Source organism: Erpetoichthys calabaricus, chromosome 12 (assembly GCF_900747795.2).
Source record: "Erpetoichthys calabaricus chromosome 12, fErpCal1.3, whole genome shotgun sequence".
Taxonomy (NCBI): domain Eukaryota; kingdom Metazoa; phylum Chordata; class Cladistia; order Polypteriformes; family Polypteridae; genus Erpetoichthys; species Erpetoichthys calabaricus.
This window is the reverse complement of record NC_041405.2, coordinates 82072972-82094207: the sequence shown is the minus strand read 5'-3', so window position 1 is coordinate 82094207 and position 21236 is coordinate 82072972. Positions and strand designations below refer to the sequence as shown.

The 21236-nt window shown below is 37.7% G+C and overlaps 1 protein-coding gene across 1 annotated transcript in view; it reads left to right on the top strand.

Moving 5' to 3' along the window:
- The window catches only part of LOC114662345 (sorting nexin-12), a 38643-nt gene that overhangs the window by 5432 nt on the left and 11975 nt on the right, over positions 1–21236 (top strand). The window contains exons 2-3 of the mRNA XM_028815743.2: positions 5548–5643; positions 19737–19861. Of these exons, the coding sequence (XP_028671576.1) occupies positions 5548–5643; positions 19737–19861 (221 nt within the window). The remainder of the gene's footprint in view (positions 1–5547; positions 5644–19736; positions 19862–21236) is intronic.

Genomic DNA, 21236 nt, shown 5'->3' with positions numbered 1-21236 from the left:
CACATCTGAATGGCTGAAAAAAGGCAAAATCAAAATTTTCAATTGGATTAGTCAAAGTTGTGGTCTGAATCTAGCATTTCATTAGTGTTTCTTATTTTAAACTGTTCTGAATGAAAGTGTCGGGTAAAAATCCATAATTTATGATAAATGGATTCTAGAGGAAAAATCCATGCAGAAACTTCACATAGACGGTGCCTGATATATGCACAAAGGACTCTGGAGATGTTATCCTACACCATACCATCCACCTCTGTCTTGAATTTTTTAAATTAAGATAATAATTCTCAATCAAAGATATTTCTTCCATGTTTTTCCCTTTTAATGACAATTCATTATCTACCCCTTAAAACTTGGGCCAGGTTTATACTTAATACGATGTGACGCATGCTCCAGTGGAGGCTACTGCTACGCAAGCGTTTTACTGTTTATACTTGCGTGCGTACTTTACCTAAATCTGGAAGAATCCACCAGCTGGCAGTGTGAGATACTATCACGGTGAGAACAAGTTCGGCTTTACTGTGTTGTGAATTGCCTGGAACACCCATTATATTCCGATGACACCTTGCCACAATATCTCTGAAAAGAATATTTAATGATTAAATCCATCAATCCAGGGATGTGCCAATTCCAGCTAGCATTGGGCACGAGGCAGAAACAATCCCTGGACGGGGCATCGGCTCATCACAAGGTGAATACAAGCACTCGCATACACTAACATCATTTTAGTGTCACCAAATCTGCATATCTTTGGAAGGAAACCGGACCACAATGTGGAAACCCAGCAGGAAAACCTGTATACTTCAGGCAGGGAATACCAGCGACGTGACTCCCTGCGAGACAGCAGTGCTACTGCTCTGCCACCGTGTCACCCCCATGTGTGTAATTATTAACAATATTCATTATTTAAAATGAAATTAATGATTTATCTGTAAAATGTAACATACATACTTTAATGCATTTCATCATGAAAGTGATATCAAGTATAAATCTAAGGATTCTAAATGTGCAGAGAGTTAGAATATCATACATTTAATGTGTTCTGTGTGGTGATCTATTGTTGTTTGCCGCTGCTGTCAGGTCAGGAGGAAGCCCCAGAAGCTCATGGCGATTAACAACTGGGATGACGTTTATGACGGTCTGCTTTAATGATAAAGTAAACTACGAGGTTAAAGTGGACATTTCGAGATTAAAGGCGAAGTGTCCACTTTAATCACAAAATACACCTTTTCACCACATCCTTAATTTTTTTTTCCTCAGTAGCTCAAATAAAGAGCTGTACGTTATGTTGCTGTTGTGAAGTTGCAAGGAAAAAAAAAAGATGCCACAAAAGATGGTATGTGAGACTTTTAAAATGTATCGTGTCATTACAATCGGGAATATGTGACACTTGAATACAAATGCATTCGTGGTGCTTTTATATATCAGCATTTTGCTTAACCACATTGAACCATTTATCAAACATCGAAGTGCGCACATCAATCCTGTGGGATCCTCAAAGCAGCTTTATGTCACATGTAGATAGTAAACAGAGACTCTGACATCACATTCCAACTTTTATCACACTATACCCCCCGACTTTTTGCTGTTACTGCAACTCGCGCATTGCGTCTTATTAATTTTTGAGGATGTGCTCAGAGGACGCGTGAAATGAATACTGGGAATGCGTGGCAGCCATGATGCGTGCATGTATGCGTTCTGAGCGTTAAGTATAAACGAGCCCTTAGTCTTGGTTCTATGCTATCTGCAGTTCCTCCTATATGTGTGACTTACTTAGGTACTTGCACTGATTCCCAGTAAACGAGTCAACTTGGGATTTTTCTCTACATACTCTGCTTTTCCTCCCACGGACATGCATGTTTGGTTAACTGGGGTTTCTTAGTGGGCTTGATGTGAGGATGAGCTGCTGTAAATGTGTCTTACCCAGGACTGATTCCTGCCTGTGGCTGCTGGAATGGTCACTGCCCCTTGTGACCCTCCTTTTAAATGGGTTAGAAGATAGATAAATGGATGGATGGATTAATAGTTTCCCATCCAGAAGAAAGTACTTTTATTATGCAAAGGATATAAATTCTAGTTCAGCCATTTAAATAAATAAAAATTGTTTCACATGGCTAGATTTTTCACTTTAAGAAATGCATATATCTGTTAATTGGTATTTTATCTGATTACAATTTAACAATGGCAGTCATTATAGAATGTAGTAGTTTTAAAGCCAAACCTTTAGTAAATTTAGGGTAATTTCCTCAACTTAATTTTCATAGTTTGTTGGTTTGGGTCAAAAGAAAATAATATCAAGAATTTGAATGTTAATATCTTGCCTTTTAAAATCTGCAGTTATTTAAAGAATCACTTTTGTCTAGTTGCAAGTGTTCACGGATAATTCGTTTTGTAACTGAGAATTTGAATTGCTTGTTGTGTAGCCTTTTGAAAAGCACCTAGGCAAAATGCTTTACAGAGATAGTAGATGAGCAGAGTTACAGTACTGTGCAAAAGTTTTAGGCAGGTGTGAAAAATGCTGTAAACAAAGAATGCGTTCAGAAATGGAAGTGTTAATCATTTATTTTCATCGGTCAACAAAATGCAGTGAATGAACAACAGAGAAATCTAAATCAAATCAATATTTGGTGTGACCACCCTTTGCCTTCAAAACAGCATCAATTCTTCTAGGTACACTTGCACACAGTTTTTGAAGGAACTCGGCTGGTAGGTTGTTCCAAACATCTTGGAGAACTAACCACTGATCTTCTGTGGATGTAGGCTTCCTCACATCCTTCTGTCTCTTCATGAAATCCCAGACACACTCAATGATGTTGAGATCAGGGGCCATACCATCACTTCCAGGACGTCTTGTTCTTCTTTACGCTGAAGATAGTTCTTAATGACTTTGGCTGTATGTTTGGGGTCGTTTTCCTGCTGCAGAATAAATTTGGGGCCAATCATATGCCTCCCTGATGGTATTGCATGATGGATTAGTATCTGCCTGTATTTATCAGCATTGAGAACACCATTAATCCTGACCAAATCTCCAACTCCATTTGCAGAAACGCAGCCCCAAACGTTCCAGGAACCTCCACCATGCTTCACTGTTGCCTGCAGACACTCCTTATTGTACCGCTCTCCAGCCCTTCAACGAACAAACTGCCTTCTGCTACAGCCAAATATTTCAGATTTTGACTCCTCAGTCCAGAGCACCTGCTGCCATTTTTCTGCACCCCAGTTCCTATGTTCTCGTGCATACTTGAGTCGCTTGGCCATGTTTCCACGTCGGAGGTATGGCTTTTTGGCTGCAACTCTTCCATGAACACCACTTCTGTCCAGAATTCTCCAGACAGTAGATGGGTGTACCTGGGTCCCACTGGTTTCTGCCAGTTCTGAGCTGATGGCACTGCTGGACATCTTCCAATTTCGAAGGGTAATAAGCTTGATGTGTCTTTCATCTGCTGCACTAAGTTTTCTTGGCTGACCACTGCCTCTACGATCCTCAATGTTGCCCGTTTCTTTGTGCTTCTTCAAAAGAGCTTGAACAGCACATCTTGAAACCCCAGTCTGCTTTGAAATCTTTGTCTGGGAGAGACCTTGCTGATGCAGTTTAACTACCTTGTGTCTTGTTGCTGTGCTCAATCTGCCATGACATGAAACTGTCTTCCACAACCTCACCTTGGTAGCAGAGTTTGGCTGTTCCCCACCCAGTTTTAAGCCACCTACATAGCTGTTGCTGTTTCTGTTTCAGTTAATGACTGTGTTTCAACCTACGTGTGACATTGATGATCATTAGCACCTGTGGTATAATTGGTTGATCATACACCTGACTATAATCCTACAAAATCCCTGACTTTGTGCAAGTGTACCTATAAGAATTGATGCTGGTTTGAAGGCAAAAGTAGTAACACCAGATATTGATTTGATTTAGATTTTTCTTTTGTTCGCTCACTTTGCATTTTGTAAATTGATAACAATAAGCAATCATTATTTATATTTCTGAAAGCATTCTTTGTTTACAGCATTTTTGCACACCTGCCTAAAACTTTTGCACAGTACTGTATGTGAGCAGTTATGTTTTTTCCAGTTAGTAACGCAAATTATGGATGTGGTGTCTTGTGGTTACAGTGCGTTCTACTGAAGTTATATTGTTTGTCATTTGCTAACTTGCAGAAAACTAGTTGCTCAAAATCACTTTTTATAAGCAGTATGTGTGTCAATCCCTATTTCTTCAGTCTTACCTTACCCCTTTCCTTGATAATAGAGTTTTAATGGCTGGCTGTTCTGGAGGAAGCTAGAAAATAGTTTGGATAAACCTCTATTTGTAAATATTTTTATTTAATTGGGGGAAAAACAGTTACATTGAATGACCTACAAGGAAGCATTACAATAAAAAAGATTGTTAGATTTTAGAGTAAATTAAGAAATTAATTAATTAATTGATACAAAAGGCATTCCTCGCAAAGTTGTTTTATACGGCTAATTTATGAAGTATACTATTGCAGGTGGGTTACTTAGTAGGACTTATCTAAGAGCTTCACAGTATACACATATATACCGGTACTACAAAATTTTTCTTCCTCATTTATAAATATGTGCATTTTAGATTAAATTGCAATTTCCTAATTGACTCTTTGTGTCTGTGCGCAACTGGGCCCTGAAGTGAGCTAGCATCCTCTTCATGCTTAATTCTCCTATTGCATTAATCAATCTACAATAAATGAGCTGTCCTAAACTTCATTGTATTAGTGAAGATTTTGATGGGATACTTTGAATTTGTGTGCAGTCAGGCTATTCTAGTAGCCAGATAACTTCAAGTGATATTTTAGTTTTGTGCCGCATTTTAAAAAGTCATCTTTTAAATCAGCCATGTTTAATAAAAAAGTATCTTTTCTCACCTTTTTTGATTAAAATGTTACTAGTTCCTATAAGCATGTAAATTGGTTTACCAGTACTTGTAATTGTTTTATTTTTGTTTTTTAAATACTTCTCTTTCCTTAATTATTGACATTAACAAATACAGGGCCCATTTCTGCAACAAAAGGTTGAAAAATTAACTACATTTTATTTTTACAGTAAGTAGAAAAAAATCGCACATTGATGTTCTTTTGGCAGCACTGTTTTTGATTTCATCTATGGTTAAAAGTTTGTATTGCTTTTTTTGCGGATTTTGTTTTTTGCATTGATTATACAGTTTCAATTTTCAACCCAGTTTTCAGATTCTCAGCTATGGTTACATGATCTTATTCATGTGGTGCCCATTCTCTAGAGCAGATGTCCAGTTTGTGATTGAGAGGCAAATGGAACAACCATCCTGGCTATTGTCAAAATTTAACAGTAACCCTCACCATAGCTGTTTTTCTGTTCTGCTCATACTCAATTTTGTCTGTCCTTAAATGTACTTTTTATATTACCTTTATTTACATAACTGTTTCAGTGTACTGCTAATTGTGTAGATATGTTTCAGCTAAACAGTACTAAGACCAAGTGTCATCTTGTTAATATTGCTAATATAAATTAATATCATCATTAACAATTGCTTTTCTCCTCCCATGTTTTTTCCTGTAGACTAATCTTCCTATCTTTAAACTGAAGGAATCTTGTGTACGGAGAAGATACAGTGATTTTGAGTGGCTGAAGAATGAATTGGAGAGAGACAGTAAGGTAGGAAATGCTTATGACTGTATGCACAGCTAAAGAAAAATTTATTATTTTGAAATATTATACATTTTCATTAGTATGATTTATCTTTTCACGTGTGTATAAAATGTTTTGTGATACTACCAATGCTTCAGTCAATGAATTAATAATTAATAATAATGAATTAAGTAATTCTGCTTCCCAAATACATGCTTGTGCACACATAATTTTTACATTTTGGTTTAAAGTAAGTGCATTTTTTAAATTTGCCAGATAGGTAGATGTGTGCAATGAACATGCCTTGTTATGATGTGGTTTCCCATGTAAAACTGCATCTTGCTTTGTGCTCAGTGATTATGGGATAGGTTCTTGGCCTATTACATTCCTGATTTGGGGGAAAAAGGTTCAGAAAATGAATGGGTAGACTTCTGGTTTTTTTTCTCTAAAGAAACTGACCTTCTGTATACTATAGGGGTTTTAAAGCTTAAATGTCAAAATAAAACAATAGTTTTTGAAGAAAGGTTCTAAATTTTATCTACTGAAATAGGTACCTAAATCGAACGTTTTACATAAATTTGTTTGAAGAATTTTCTTTTTTTTTTTTTCTCATGCATTTTTTATGATGTTGTTTTTAAAAAAGTATAATGCACTTCTTGTATCAGTTGACCCCTTTCCCAGCAATTTTGTTGCTTTAGGTAAAAGTAGTTTGTGGCAGCCATTACAGGGCTGTTGGGCAGTATCTGTATTTTAATTTTTAGAGTGCTTTACCTATCATCTGACACTGGTAGCTACCAAGTAGGTGTTAACAGATGCTTGTTGTTTAAACTTAAAGAAGAAATGTAATTGTGACACCTTGTTGAAATGGCATGTCTCTCTTCAACATATTCTTGTTGTTGATCTGTGATGACCTGACTGAAGCACGTTATTTTTCATTCAGGTATGAGTGAATAGATGGAGCTGTTTTTGATAATCTCATAATTTTCAGTGTTACATATTTCGTGATACTTCCAATATGTATGTTTCATTTGTTCATATTTCATGTTTGTTTTACTTAATAAAGTCGATAGATAATACTTTAGGTGTTTTTCAGTTAGAAGTAACTGAGAGCTTAGGAAATTTAAGAGACTTTTTTTTAGCCATCTATTGATTTTGTGAAATCATAATGCCTTAATTTATGAACAGGAAAATGTATGTGTTTTATGGAGATATGACTGGTTGCTTACTTCTAGATGATTATCCAAATTGAAATCTGAAAGTATTTTGATTAGCTAACATGTAAAGTGGGAATATGAATACAGTACGGGTTCTTGGCTTTAGCTTTACTAATGGTGATATTGATTGTTTTCCTGTAATGTTTGAGTTTGTTTAGATTTAAAATAAAATACAATAAAATACCCCAACTACATAATCCCCACAAAAATAAAAACAATATCTTCCTTATTCTGTTAAACTGGAACTCAGTTTTATTTTGAACAAATTAAATGTGTTTAGGGCAGTACAGTGGCGCAGTGGGTAGTGCTGCCGCCTCGCAGTTAGGAGACCCGGGTTCGCTTCCTGGGTCCTCCCTGCGTGGAGTTTGCATTTTCTCCCAGTGTCTGCGTGGGTTTCCTCCGGGTACTCCAGTTTCCTCCCACAGTCCAAAGGCATGCAGGTTAGGTGCATTGGCGATCCTAAATTGACCCTAGTGTGTGCTTGGTGTGTGTGTGCGTGCCCTGCCTGGGGTTTGTTTCCTGCCTTGCGCCCTGTGTTGGCTGGGATTGGCTGCAGCAGACCCCCGTGACCCTGTAGTTCAGATATAGCGGGTTGGATAATGGATGGATAAACGTGTTTATTTTTAAAAAGCATATTGAAAAAAGCATAAATATTGCTTGAAGTTTTAAAGAAAAATATAGAATTAGTGAGAAGTTATTAATTAAAACTCTGTGAATTAGGAATGTAAATTTTGATCACATTTAAAAATCAGTAACTGACCCTCTTTGAGCGATTGCTAACACCCCAAATAATACAAGGTTAATATTTTTCAGGAAGAGTTTTACTTGTATATTATCCTTAGAAGAGTTTGTTTTGGTTTAACATTAAATTAAACGCGTCACAAGTTGTTTCTTACTATTACTGAAAAGCATTTTATGCATTTTGTTTAGGAATAGGATCATATCGACACTGCATGCGCAGTGTGTTAACTGTCAGGCTGGCAGCTGAGAACACCCACTCTGATGGCACCAAAGTTCCGGGTATACTCAGGTAGTTTCTCGCTAATTTTGTTCTGTCAGTATATCAAACATCTCGCAGAAGGAGTTATATCTGGTCTTGCGTAACTGAGTTAGACAGTTTGCCCTTTGACATAGTTTGTTTGATGAATATTTAATCAGTCACAGACTGAAAGTTGCAGTGCAGAGGCAAAGTACTTTACCTGGCTTCGCTCACATGGGTGGAGTAATTAGTGACCAGAATGTTTTCTATATCATCGTGAAAGCATGCAATTGCTCCGCTTATGAGTCTTTGTGTGTCTTTTCTGCAAGGTTATTTACTATATGTCTGACTGGAAAAACTTTCGTTTTGAAACACAAACATTGCTGAATCTTGTCTGTCTGATGTCTTGTGTTTGCACTACGAGAAAATAGAAAATGGAGGAAACTGCAATAATCTGTGTGAGATTCGCAAAGCCACCAGCACTGTTGGGCTTTGTGGAAAATGGCAGTCAAAAGGCACTGAGCTTGCAGTACTTTAAAAATGAGAAACTCTGCCAAAAAGTTGTGTGGCAGCTATGTAAACTATCACCCCTGTTGTTCCTACTCATGTAATCTGACATCCTTAACACTAGAATTACCAGAGCCTACGAAAAAACTCGTAAATCCGTCCCACCTTAAATCGCGTCTTAAATCCATTTGCACCTCTCCGCCAGAGTCCTTTGTCATCTAAATGTGCTGATAAACAAAAGCTTCTAGCAGCCAGCTATTCCATCCCCCCACCGACTTAGAATGAACTTCTCTCCTAGCTCAAGCCTTGCCTTGATTTGATTACCTGGGATTGAAGTGGAGTTTTACAGTGGAAATAATTCTAGCGTTATTTGGAATACACGCATTTCATGTGTGTTCCATTTCTATAGTAGGCTGTGCAAACACATTTTTAAAACAGAAACGTTTTTCATATTCTAATAGTAAATGACAAAATGTAGGCATAAACTATATAACGTATGAAGCCTGAAGTCCATATATCAAAGAAACACTTTCACAAAAGGTACAAATAAGAGAACACGTGCGCTTTCATTCAAAAAATGTAAAAAAAAAAAAAGCCTTTCATTCAAAAAATTAAAAAAAAAAAAAAGCCGCGTTAGCATGCCACATTGACACACTTATTACAACCGACGCAGTGGCGTAATGGTATCAGCTCCTGACTGGGGATCAGAGGGTGGCGAGTTCGATCCCGCACGGCTCCACTTCGAGAAATTAACTGCATTTATTCTTACAATTTTAGAATAACAACATAAATTTGATTTCAGTCTGTAACAGCCGGTGTAACTTATGATACTGGTAAAGGTTAGCTTTTGTTTTTTTTTTTTTTTTTTTTTTTTAATTCACTTTTCATTCTCGCAGTCGCATTCAGAATCAATCCATACAACCCCATCTGACACAGCTGGTTTCACATAAATAAAAGTGCACTTTTATTCAAGACTATAACCGAAGAATAAAGAAAGCAAGTTACAGTTGGTGGTTGATACGACAGCTTGCGTGGTGCAATGTTAAGAACTGCTGATTTCCGATCCGTGCTATATAAAATCATCACATTCAATTATTAACAGTTCCCACACACCCAAGGTCTGCCATTCCTACATTTACGACATGTGTACTTGTTGCAGTGTACACACCTCTCTGTGCTATGGTTCCTATTACAGTGAATGAGCACCTGACACTGTACTTTCTTCCCTGGGGGAAGCTGAGGTCTTAGAACGGAAGTTTGTTGATGCTGTATCATCTTTTCTTTTTCCATCGCCTTTTCCTGTAAGAAGCAACGACGAAGTTCCTCTGCAAGGTGAGCCATGAACACTCTTCTTTTCTCAGCGGACCCCGTGCATGCCTTATACAGTACGTGTGCGTTCATCGCTGCTAGGTCAAGGATGTTGTAGAACACAGCAACCGGCCACCTGCGTGTTCCTGTTCGCACTGAATAAGCACGCGCCTTCTGGTCCATGATGTCAACGCCACGCTGGGGAAAAAAGAAAGACAAATATATGTGACATTTTGAAGAAATCATTTTATCACCAGAATAGCACCAGAATACTTCGTCACACTAATATGTTTTTCATTAGCATACCTTCATGTGGTTGTAGTCTGTGACCGTGTTTGGTTTTTTTTTTTTTTTTATCTTGCCCAATCTCCACATCATGGTGCATTGTGCTGAGAATGCAGACAGACTTCATCTTTTTGGGCACATACACTGTCAGCATGGCACTGGGAGATCTAAACACCAGCATGGAGAATTGTTCGTGTACTGAACTGACTTTAGCTGCAGGTGGAAGTTCCCGTCGCACTTTATTCATGGTGCCAAGCAGAGTTGTATTGCGGTGCAGCAGTCTATTAGCCAGTGAAAGTGACGTGAAGAAGTTGTCTGTTGTTACGGTTCTGCGTTTTTGGATTGCGGCAGATTTGGAGACAAAGTACATGTGCAATGCCACTCCTTATTTAGGAAAAGATCCCAGTCGTCCCACGGGAGAAAGACTTTCCGAGTCTGTGGTCATAAAGCTTATGGAGCCATTTCTGGACAAAGGCAGAACCGTAACAACAGACAACTTCTTCACGTCACTTTCGCTGGCTAATAGACTGCTGCACCGCAATACAACTCTGTTTGGCACCATGAATAAAGTGCGATGGGAACTTCCACCTGCAGCTAAAGTCAGTTCAGTACACGAACAATTCTCCACGCTGGTGTTTAGATCTCCAGTGCCATGCTGACAGTGTATGTGCCCAAAAAGATGAAGTCTGTCTGCATTCTCAGCACAATGCACCATGATGTGGAGATTGGGCAAGATAAAAAAAAAAAAAAAACAAACACGGTCACAGACTACAACCACATGAAGGTATGCTAATGAAAAACATATTAGTGTGACGAAGTATTCTGGTGCTATTCTGGTGATAAAATGATTTCTTCAAAATGTCACATATTTGTCTTTCTTTTTTCCCCAGCATGGCGTTGACATCATGGACCAGAAGGCGCGTGCTTATTCAGTGCGAACAGGAACACGCAGGTGGCCGGTTGCTGTGTTCTACAACATCCTTTACCTAGCAGCGATGAACGCACACGTACTGTATAAGGCATGCACGGGGTCCGCTGAGAAAAGAAGAGTGTTCATGGCTCACCTTGCAGAGGAACTTCGTCGTCGCTTCTTACAGGAAAAGGCGATGGAAAAAGAAAAGATGATACAGCATCAACAAATTTCCGTTCTAAGACCTCAGCTTCCCCCAGGGAAGAAAGTACAGTGTCAGGTGCTCATTCACTGTAATAGGAAACATAGCACAGAGAGGTGTGTACACTGCAACAAGTACACATGTCGTAAATGTAGGAATGGCGGACCTTGGGTGTGTGGGAACTGTTAATATTTGAATGTGATGATTTTATATAGCACGGATCGGAAATCAGCAGTTCTTAACATTGCACCACGCAAGCTGTCGTATCAACCACCAACTGTAACTTGCTTTCTTTATTCTTCGGTTATAGTCTTGAATAAAAGTGCACTTTTATTTATGTGAAACCAGCTGTGTCAGATGGGGTTGTATGGATTGATTCTGAATGCGACTGCGAGAATGAAAAGTGAATTAAAAAAAAAAACAAAAGCTAACCTTTACCAGTATCATAAGTTACACCGGCTGTTACAGACTGAAATCAAATTTGTGTTGTTATTCTAAAATTGTAAGAATAAATGCAGTTCATTTCTCGAAGTGGAGCCGTGCGGGATCGAACTCGCCACCCTCTGATCCCCAGTCAGGAGCTGATACCATTACGCCACCGCGTCGGTTGTAATAAGTGTGTCAATGTGGCATGCTAACGCGGCTTTTTTTTTTTTTTTAATTTTTTGAATGAAAGCGCACGTGTTCTCTTATTTGTACCTTTTGTGAAAGTGTTTCTTTGATATATGGACTTCAGGCTTCATACGTTATATAGTTTATGCCTACATTTTGTCATTTACTATTAGAATATGAAAAACGTTTCTGTTTTAAAAATGTGTTTGCACAGCCTACTATAGAAATGGAACACACATGAAATGCGTGTATTCCAAATAACGCTAGAATTATTTCCACTGTAAAACTCCACTTCAATCCCAGGTAATCAAATCAAGGCAAGGCTTGAGCTAGGAGAGAAGTTCATTCTAAGTCGGTGGGGGGATGGAATAGCTGGCTGCTAGAAGCTTGTGTTTATCAGCACATTTAGATGACAAAGGACTCTGGCGGAGAGGTGCAAACGGATTTAAGACGCGATTTAAGGTGGGACGGATTTACGAGTTTTTTCGTAGGCTCTGGTAATTCTAGTGTTAATGTAGCATGATCCAGCAACTGCAGTTATGCTTGACATGCTTTCCATTTTGAAGACTTGTAATGATACATTGTTGAGTATGATAAGTCTACATATTGTAAGTTATCACAATTGATTGTACATTGAATAGCAGTGTTCCATCAGATATTATTATTATTGCTCACAAAGTTGTTAGAGTATTAAAGAATCTGTGACTGTCTGATAAGTTCATATTCCCAAACTTTGTGCCTGATGACATTTCTCATAATTGGGTAATTTTAGATAGTCAAACTCTTAACAAATATGTACTAGTTTAGTCTGTGTTTTGTGCAAATTGAGGAGTGTTTTTATTATCAAGGAGTGACTTCCATTCATCATCTAAACACCCAATTTTAGGGTCCCTTTCCCTGCACTGTTTCAAATTATCTAGAGGTTCACTTTTTTAGTTTGTAAATGCTACCTATATTTTTTTTATTACTGTTAGTATCTTTTTTCAGCACAATTTATCAAATTTTAGGTTTGAACTTCCACTTTCAAACAGTACTTGTTTGTAAGATCTAACTTTAAGCAAGGAGAATATCGGCCTTATCTGTCATGTTAGCAGTTGTCACAAAAATAAGAAAAAGGAAATAAAGTCAATTTTGTTGAGGTGTACTTGGACAAACAGTCTTAACAATGTATAGAGTTTGAGTGAGGAACATGTATTTTTCTTCACTGATCTACACCATCTCCATGGCAGGTGGTGATGAAGGGTAAAGTCACCAAAGCAGGCATGTTTTACTTTTCTTTACTTATTGGATAAAGATTGGCTAAATATGGACCATCCTTACCCTTAATCTTGCTTGAACACAATGTGCTGCTGTGAGGAGGTGCAGTCTTTGTGTGAAAAGTAAAAGTAATGGAAATAAACACTAGCATGAGACATCGACAAAGCAAAAATGGCTAGACGCACACATCCATTATCAGAGTAGTACCTTTTATGATTTATGAAATATTAATTTTTGTCATTTAATTCCCTTAATTGCATCTTGTCCAGTAATGCAGCTTGATTTAGAGCTATCACTTCACTCAATGGAAAGGTTAAAAAATAATGGATAGTTGTAATTAGTAATATTGTTATGTATTTAATGCACATAAAATGTGTATACTAGGGGTGTGCAATATTGGCAAAAAAGTTGTTTCTCTATGTTCTGGGACTTTCATGATAATGATAATTTGACAATATTTTGCATACTTTAAAAACGTTTTGTAAAAGTTTTTCTGATTTAGCTTGGTCTTGTTAATAGGATATTAATTGTAGCTTGTCAATGAGATTAATGGAAAAAACAGTTAACTCTTTCAGGGCACATGTCAACTTTTGTCAAAAGGAGGGGTAGATGGTGGTAATCAACTGTAAATGGTGATAAACCCTGCCGCTATATTTTAATTGGACTCTCCCAGAGAGTCCCAAGGTTGAGTAGCAAGGAGCAAACAATGGCAAGAATGACATCAACATTTCTCGAGAGAGAGAGATTGAAGCAAATGCGTAAAGCTAAAATACTGTGTGGACAATGTTTTGCATATTTTCACTGAATTATGGTTTGACTTGTCGGACTCTGATTTTGATACAAATGATTGAAAACAAGTGTGAAGTACCAGCATCAGCTGATCAGTCCCCAGTTGATTGTGGTGCTGAACAGGTTTGTATAGCTGGCATGCCTATGGCAATGTTCACCTGGAGTCACAGCCAATGTTCCCTCTAAGCTGAGTGCGTGAGCAATCGCTCACACGAATTCAGAGCGTCGCTCATACTTCCCGCACGATCGCTCATTCCGACGGCGTCGCTCGTACTTATCGCACGATCGCTCACTCCGACTGTCGGAGTTGGTGCTCATAAATTTTTGGCTTAAACAAAATGTCGCTCATAGACAATGTTTTTGCTCACTATATGCTACTCCTTAGAGGGAACATTGGTCACAGCATGAAGCAATATATGTTTTATGTGGATTTTTGTGAAACCATTGATTAGTATGTTTTTTGGGAAAAATATTCATTCCTCGAATAGTTAAGGAAAACTGGTCTTATTTATTTATTTAAAACTGAAGTGAAATAATACAAAAACTTTAAGATCACCAGTCAAAGTATTACTGACATCAAACAGTTGTAAATATGAGTAAACTATTTTGAAGTGGATTTACACAAAAAATTACACTGTCTAACAAAACTATTGAAATGAGACTATTTTAAACAGGCACTTACCCTTAATGTAAACAGGAATAAAATTTAAATCATTGAACTACAGGGCAGGAACATAACAGTCTGGATAAACAAAATGCTCTGCTGCAAAGTGAATCATGTAGCATACAAGCAACAAAAAAGTACTGTACTATAGAGTAAAAATCCCAAGTTCTGTAAAATACTGCACAGAAAAAAACTACCATTTGTAAACAAGTACTGTCATATATTGCACAAAGATACAAAAAACCCAAACCTATATTTTTAAACAAATTACTAACTTCAAGTTCTGTCCAATATAGTACAAAGATATCAGAAAAAATAAAATTGAAAAATTCTACTTGGGAAACTTCAAGTTGTATGACAGAAACACCAGTCTGAAAGTTGGTTTGGTTTTATTTACTATCTAACTTGCATGTAGCAAGTAAAATGGTTTAAGGTAAGGTTTTATTTGGGGCACAGTTGTTTAAAGGATACAATATAGTTAGTGAATATTGTGCACTTTAGGAATGATGAAAATGCAGTCGATGTGAGTGCCCAGCCACCACATCTTTACTTAATTGGCTATAAGTAATGGTAACTGATACACCATGCAAAGTATGCGGGAAGGAATTAATGCAGAATGTAAAGTTGTGCTGCATGATTCCTTCTGCTTCATATCTTTGAAATATTTTTTTTGTTTATCTCTGGACTCTTTGCACTCAGAAATGTCTTTACAGTTTTTTAATACAGATTGAAACACATTGCAAAAGGTATAAACATTTTTGGAAGATTTTTATTTTTAACTGTTTATTCTTCTTGTGTGATAAAGACTTGACCAGTTTATAATGTCTTGTTTAACACGGTTAATCAAGCTGCTGAATTTAATTTAAACAACTTTTTAGTAATTGTGATTCCAAATTCTATAAACTCCCATGAGATTTTTAAAGAAAAGTGCACCTATTCAAATTAATCTTGAACCCAGAAATATTACATTTCTTCTCTAATATATTTTGTCACGTGGAAGTGATACATATAGATCAGTAATATAAAGTGCAATTTCATCTGCATAAGCCTCCTTGGATATCTTGTTGGTTACATAATTAGATTTAGATGGGTTTTATGATAAATGACAAACATTAGTAACAAAGGACACCCCAGTCTGGTCCAGAGTTCTAAAACTAATTAATCAGTTTAATTATATTCTTTACACAAACTTGAGCTTCTGGGAAGCAGTGGTTATATCCATGCATAATGTTGCATTTATAGCTGATGATAATGCTGATGTATCATGCACCCATTACCAAGTGACAATTATAAAGTAATAATAATATATGCAAACAAATATAAACGTTTTTTATATTTTCACAAACGTTTGACAACTACATTATTTCACAGAGATTTATGTTCTATGTTTAAGTTTGATAGTTTTACAACTGAAGTGCAGACAATAGTTTTTTCCTGCTCATCTCTCCATTATAAAAAAAATACTAGGAGGGAGACGAGACGTGATCTTCTCAGAAGACAATTTGACGTCCCGCGAGAGAGACTGTAACGTTACGCGAAGACAATTTGACGTCCCGTAAGACAAGGCAGTGAGACTACATTTAAAACAAGTTCATGGACATCTAACCAAGCACTTGTTGGAATGCTTTTGGCAGACAGACATCATGTCAAAGTCAAAGTGAACTTTATTGTCATCTCAACCATATACAAGTATACAGATAGACGAAATTGCGAAGCTCAGGGTCCACAGTGTAGCAACATGACGTGCAATAAAATTTAAAAATTAATAGTTAAAACACAAACAAGACAAGACATTGTGCAAAGATAGGACAAAGAAGTAGCAGCAATATTGATGTGTAAGATAGGTAATATAATAAATAAATTCTGTATTGTCTATATCTATTATCAGTGTATACTAATAGTTGTTTAAGACATGTGTAAACAATGACAGGTCAGAATGTTTCACAGCAGAAGGATATCAAGTGTGTCAAGTCCTTCAAGGTCACTACGAGATTTTCAGTTCTTTTCTACATGCACACTCATCTTTGCAGGAAAGTGGCTGGCATGTATAAAAGTTCTGTTTTTAGCGGTGGTTGAGGCCGTGTGGAAGGTCCCAGGGGTCAGCCTGGTGTTAAGGAGTCTAATGTGCTCCCAGCTCTTAAAACAATGACAAGCAGAACACGCAGCTTGCCAGCAGCAGCAGCAGGAAGCCAGCAGATGATACGACCGCTTCTCCTTAGCATGTGTTCAGCCCCCACCACCTTTCACAACACGAGTGGCAGAGATGCGAATTGGCAAAAGGACAGTTGCTGTACAGGCTTTTTAATTATCGACATGCAGCATGACAAAAAGAACACACAGCAGCAGCAGAAAGACAGCAGATGATCCGACTGCAACTCCTTAGCATGCGTTCAGCCCCCCCTTCACAACATGAGTAGCATTAAACGTCCTACAAGAAAGATTTAACCATGCTGGGGCCGAAAATAAAGGACTGTAATAAAATAAAGTATTGTTTTTACAAAAGTTTTAAAGTAAAAGTGAAAATAATGCATATGTAACAATTTCCATGAAAATAACAATCTCTTTAAATTGTGTATCTGGTAAACCAAACCCGGGGGATGGGCAAGCGAAGCGAGCAGGGGGCAGAGCCCCTAGTTTTTTATTAATAAAATGAAAATCTATAGGCTTATTGTTCTGTGACCTGAAAAATACTGAAATAAATAAAATCTTTACTTATTTTAACTAATAAAAAATGTACAGTTTTTCTGTGTAGTACATATGACATAGAAGAAAATTAAATGCTTACCAAAATTACAAACCAAACTTCTAATTAAATGTTCCTAATAAATATATATATATATATATATATATATATATATATATATATATATATAATCTCAAGAAGATGCAGTGCTAACATGCTTAACAAATTCATGTGTAAAATAGACATATTTGATTCTTTTATGGAATAAAAAAATTAAATCATATCAAAATTATAAGCCAAAATTAACTGTTTAGCTGTTTGCACAGACTTTTCCACTGCAGTACAGTAATGTTCTTTTGAGTGGGTTTATTAGAAACAGAGGTTTGACAATGTTTTACTTAACTTGATTAATTAAGGTACTACTCTGATAATTTTTCGCTCCATAAGTTGCACCTGACCATAAGATGCACTTGGGTTTAGAGGAGGAAAACAAAAAAAAAATATTCTGAAGTAAATGGTGTACTAATAAATTTTATTAAATATAGCAGAATAATATTTCAACCATGTAAAGTCAACAGTGGTATTAAGAACCATCATCCCTATAATTAACAAATCTTAAATCATTCTTGAGGCAGATTAAAGATTTAAGCGCCACCTTAAGTGAAAAATTAAGGAAAACATACCAAGTAATTGCAACACAAACAGTGACTTAATCAGTTTTAACGTGAAAATATGCTGACGAAAGAAGAGAAGCAGGCAGCTCAGCAAGTGCATCAACCTCTGAGCAAACGAATGCTAAACAGAGAGAGAAAGAGTAGGAAAACTAGGAATGCTCAAGTCAAGTGTATTCGTGCAGTACGCCATTACTGTCTAGTAATATATAAAATCCAATGTCTATATGTCTGTCCGCTTTTCATGAGAGAACTACTTAACGAATTTACATCGGTTTTTTTTCTATAACTTGCTTGAACATTCCGGTTGATTTTGTGATTTTGCTATGTATCATAGTTCACTTGTGGGACTGATTTATTTGCGCGAATCCGGGCCAACGGGAGGGGCCTTCCTCACTCACTCGCCAGCTTCGAGGCTTGTTCCTTAACTCCGCTTAGCTAGCAAACGAGAGAACAATTGAATTCAACTTTATTTGATATTTAAAATAAAGTGTTACTTAGGTCTTGATGAGTTTGAGTCTGGATATTCTCTTAAGTATATGCTACATTGAAAAGACAGATTGCAGTTTAGATTATGGATCGTAATTTTTGTGTTAAAAGGTTCATGATATGATTTTTTTTGGAAAGCTCGCCCACCCAGGCCAGCGGTTGTAGCTGGGAGTGTCAGGCGGCTCTCTGCATTCTCCCAGGTCCCAGGTGATGGGCAGAGGCGGGCGACAACTAACCAGATGCCCTGAGATTCAGCAGTTAAGTGGAACATTTAAGTGTCCCCAGGGGTTTCTCGTGGGCCTACGACTTCCTCTTCTAACAGCTGTTGCTACCGCTGACAGTTCAGGTAATACACATCACGGTCTGTGACGCAATATTTGCTCAATAAGACGCACAGACATTTCCAACCATTTTTGGGGAAAAAAAAGGCGTCTTATGGAGTGCAAAATAAATAAAATTAATTCTGTACACTTATTGCAATGTTAATACTTTTATCTTCAGTCTTCTCCAAATGCAAATTTTTACCGTTTGTGTTAATATTTTTATATTGATTAAAATTGGTTCCATTCCTTCCTCAATCTCTTTTGTATTTTAACACTTATTTTTAATAAACGTTCTTTCTTCCTACTGTGTATGTTACAAAAAAGTGCATAAAACCTAAATAGAATAGTTTTTATTAGTTTAATATCCTTCTTAGTTCCATTAAGCCTTCTTAGTTCCATTATTTCCTAACAGTAAAAATAAACCCTGTTTGCTTCTTCATTTACACTTGGATGTCATTCTTGATTGTGCAAAGAGCTGCTAGTGCTCACTAGTGCATAAAGAACAAATGCAGCATGTCTCACATGGAGAGTAGTGCTTAAAATGCAACAAAGCTCAATGTGGGCGGTACGGTGGCGCAGTGGGTAGCACTGCTGCCTCGCAGTTGGGTGACCTGGGTTCGCTTCCCGGGTCCTCCCTGCGTGGAGTTTGCATGTTCGCCCCATGTCTGCGTGGGTTTCCTCCGGGCGCTCCGGTTTCCTCCCACAGTCCAAAGACATGCTGGTTAGGTGGACTGGCGATTCAAAATTGGCCCTAGTGTGTGCTTGGTGTGTGGGTGTGTTTGTGTGTGTCCTGCGGTGGGTTGGCACCCTGCCCGGGATTGGTTCCTGCCTTGTGCCCTGTGTTGGCTGGGATTGGCTCCAGCAGACCCCTGTGACCCAGTGTTCGGATTCAGCGGGTTGGAAAATGGATGGATGGATGGATGAAAGCTCAATGTGCAAAAGACAAATAACTTAAAGGCAAGAAAGAAGAAATGCAGTGCATTATTAATTGCAATTTGCTTGCTAATGTAATGCACTTCATGTGTATTCTTACTGGATATGGCCATTGTACGTTGTTTTTTACTTATTTCATTTAATTTGAAAGCTGTATCAGTAATTGGTTCAGTGTAAACTGTAATATTTAGTGACTTTATTTCTGAAACATGAGTCATGTAGCCTTTGACATTTTCAGGCCATGCTTTTGTTGTAGAGTGGGCATTAAGTTATGAGACTGTACTTTTGTTTCAGATTGTGGTGCCTCCACTACCTGGAAAAGCCTTGAAGCGCCAACTCCCATTTCGAGGTGATGAAGGCATTTTTGAAGAGTCTTTCATTGAAGAGCGACGACAAGGTCTTGAACAGTTCATTAACAAGTATGTGTTTTTCAGTGACTAATAATTTGATGGATGCCGCTGTTAAGTTATTAATGTTTCCATTTTAGTTTAGTGTGTACCATCTGCAGTGTTGAACACATAGATTGTGATGGTAATTTACCATATCGATGACCTATTTCATACACACAACCCTTCAGATTATATTGTTAATCATCCCATTGTTTCTCATTACGCCTAAAGAATGGGCTAAATAGATTATCTAGGACTCTCAATCTAAGAAAAGTTTTAAATTTAAAGCAGCAGAAACGACTTTTAATTATGGGCGAACACTCTCAGCCCGCATCTGCCTTTCCTATTACACTATCACGTGATTAAATCGAAACTGAAGCGAGGCAGCATCTGACACTCCCACTCTGCTTCATATGTCATCTCGCTAACTGCTGCGGATAGGGATCTGAAATAGAAGAGAATCGGGCCACGACTACTCCTCGAATTCCGTCCTAACTTTTCATGTAATGGCCTAACGAAAAATTTCCGACTTTTTCTCAATGCCCACATGTCCAAATCCTGCCTTGTCTACTTCTGAACGAACCGAAGATAATTCATTCAGTGGGTTATCTGAGGTACAGCCACCGGCATCCGGAAATGTGCAGTTATTAAAGGATGACCACTCCGTCCCGTTAGCAAAGTCTTCTGCGCCCGCGGCCCCCGATGCCTGGAAGACCGTTTAAAGCGGCTTGGTTACAGGAGTTCGCTTGGTTACGGTATGACAAGGGAAAGATGTATTGCTGCTTTTGTGCACAAGCCGGACAAGAAATTGCTGGTAAAACAGAATTCATTTGTGGGTGGTACAAGCCATTTTAAAAAGGAAACTGTGAAAAAGCATGGTGAGAGTAAGAAACACAAGAATGCCAGAGACTGTGTGATTGCTAGGTCTGCTCCTCGTGACACCCCCATAGCAAAGGCAGTGCAATGTGCTTGTGAGAAAGTGACAGAAAATGAGATAAAAGAATTAAAAATAAAATTCAATGCAGCATATATGATTGCACTGGAAGAAATACCGTTCACAATGTTTAAATCTCAAATTCTCCTGATGAAGAAGAATGGCATGGATATGTCAAAAACATATGATAATGATACAGCATGTGCAGAGTTTGTAGGTTGTATTGCAGATGAATTAAAAAGTAATGTGCTGGAAGAAGCTTTAAAGGTAAACTACATCTCTGTTATAACTGATTGTGGAACAGATGTCTCGGGGAAAGACAATGTCATCACATACTGTAGGTATGTATCTGATGGAACACCTAAGACTCATCTAGTAGGTTTGGCTGAGATTGATTATGGTCATGCAGAAGGGATTCAAAACACCATTAAATCACTGCTTCAGAATGCTGACCCAACCAACCCAAATTGG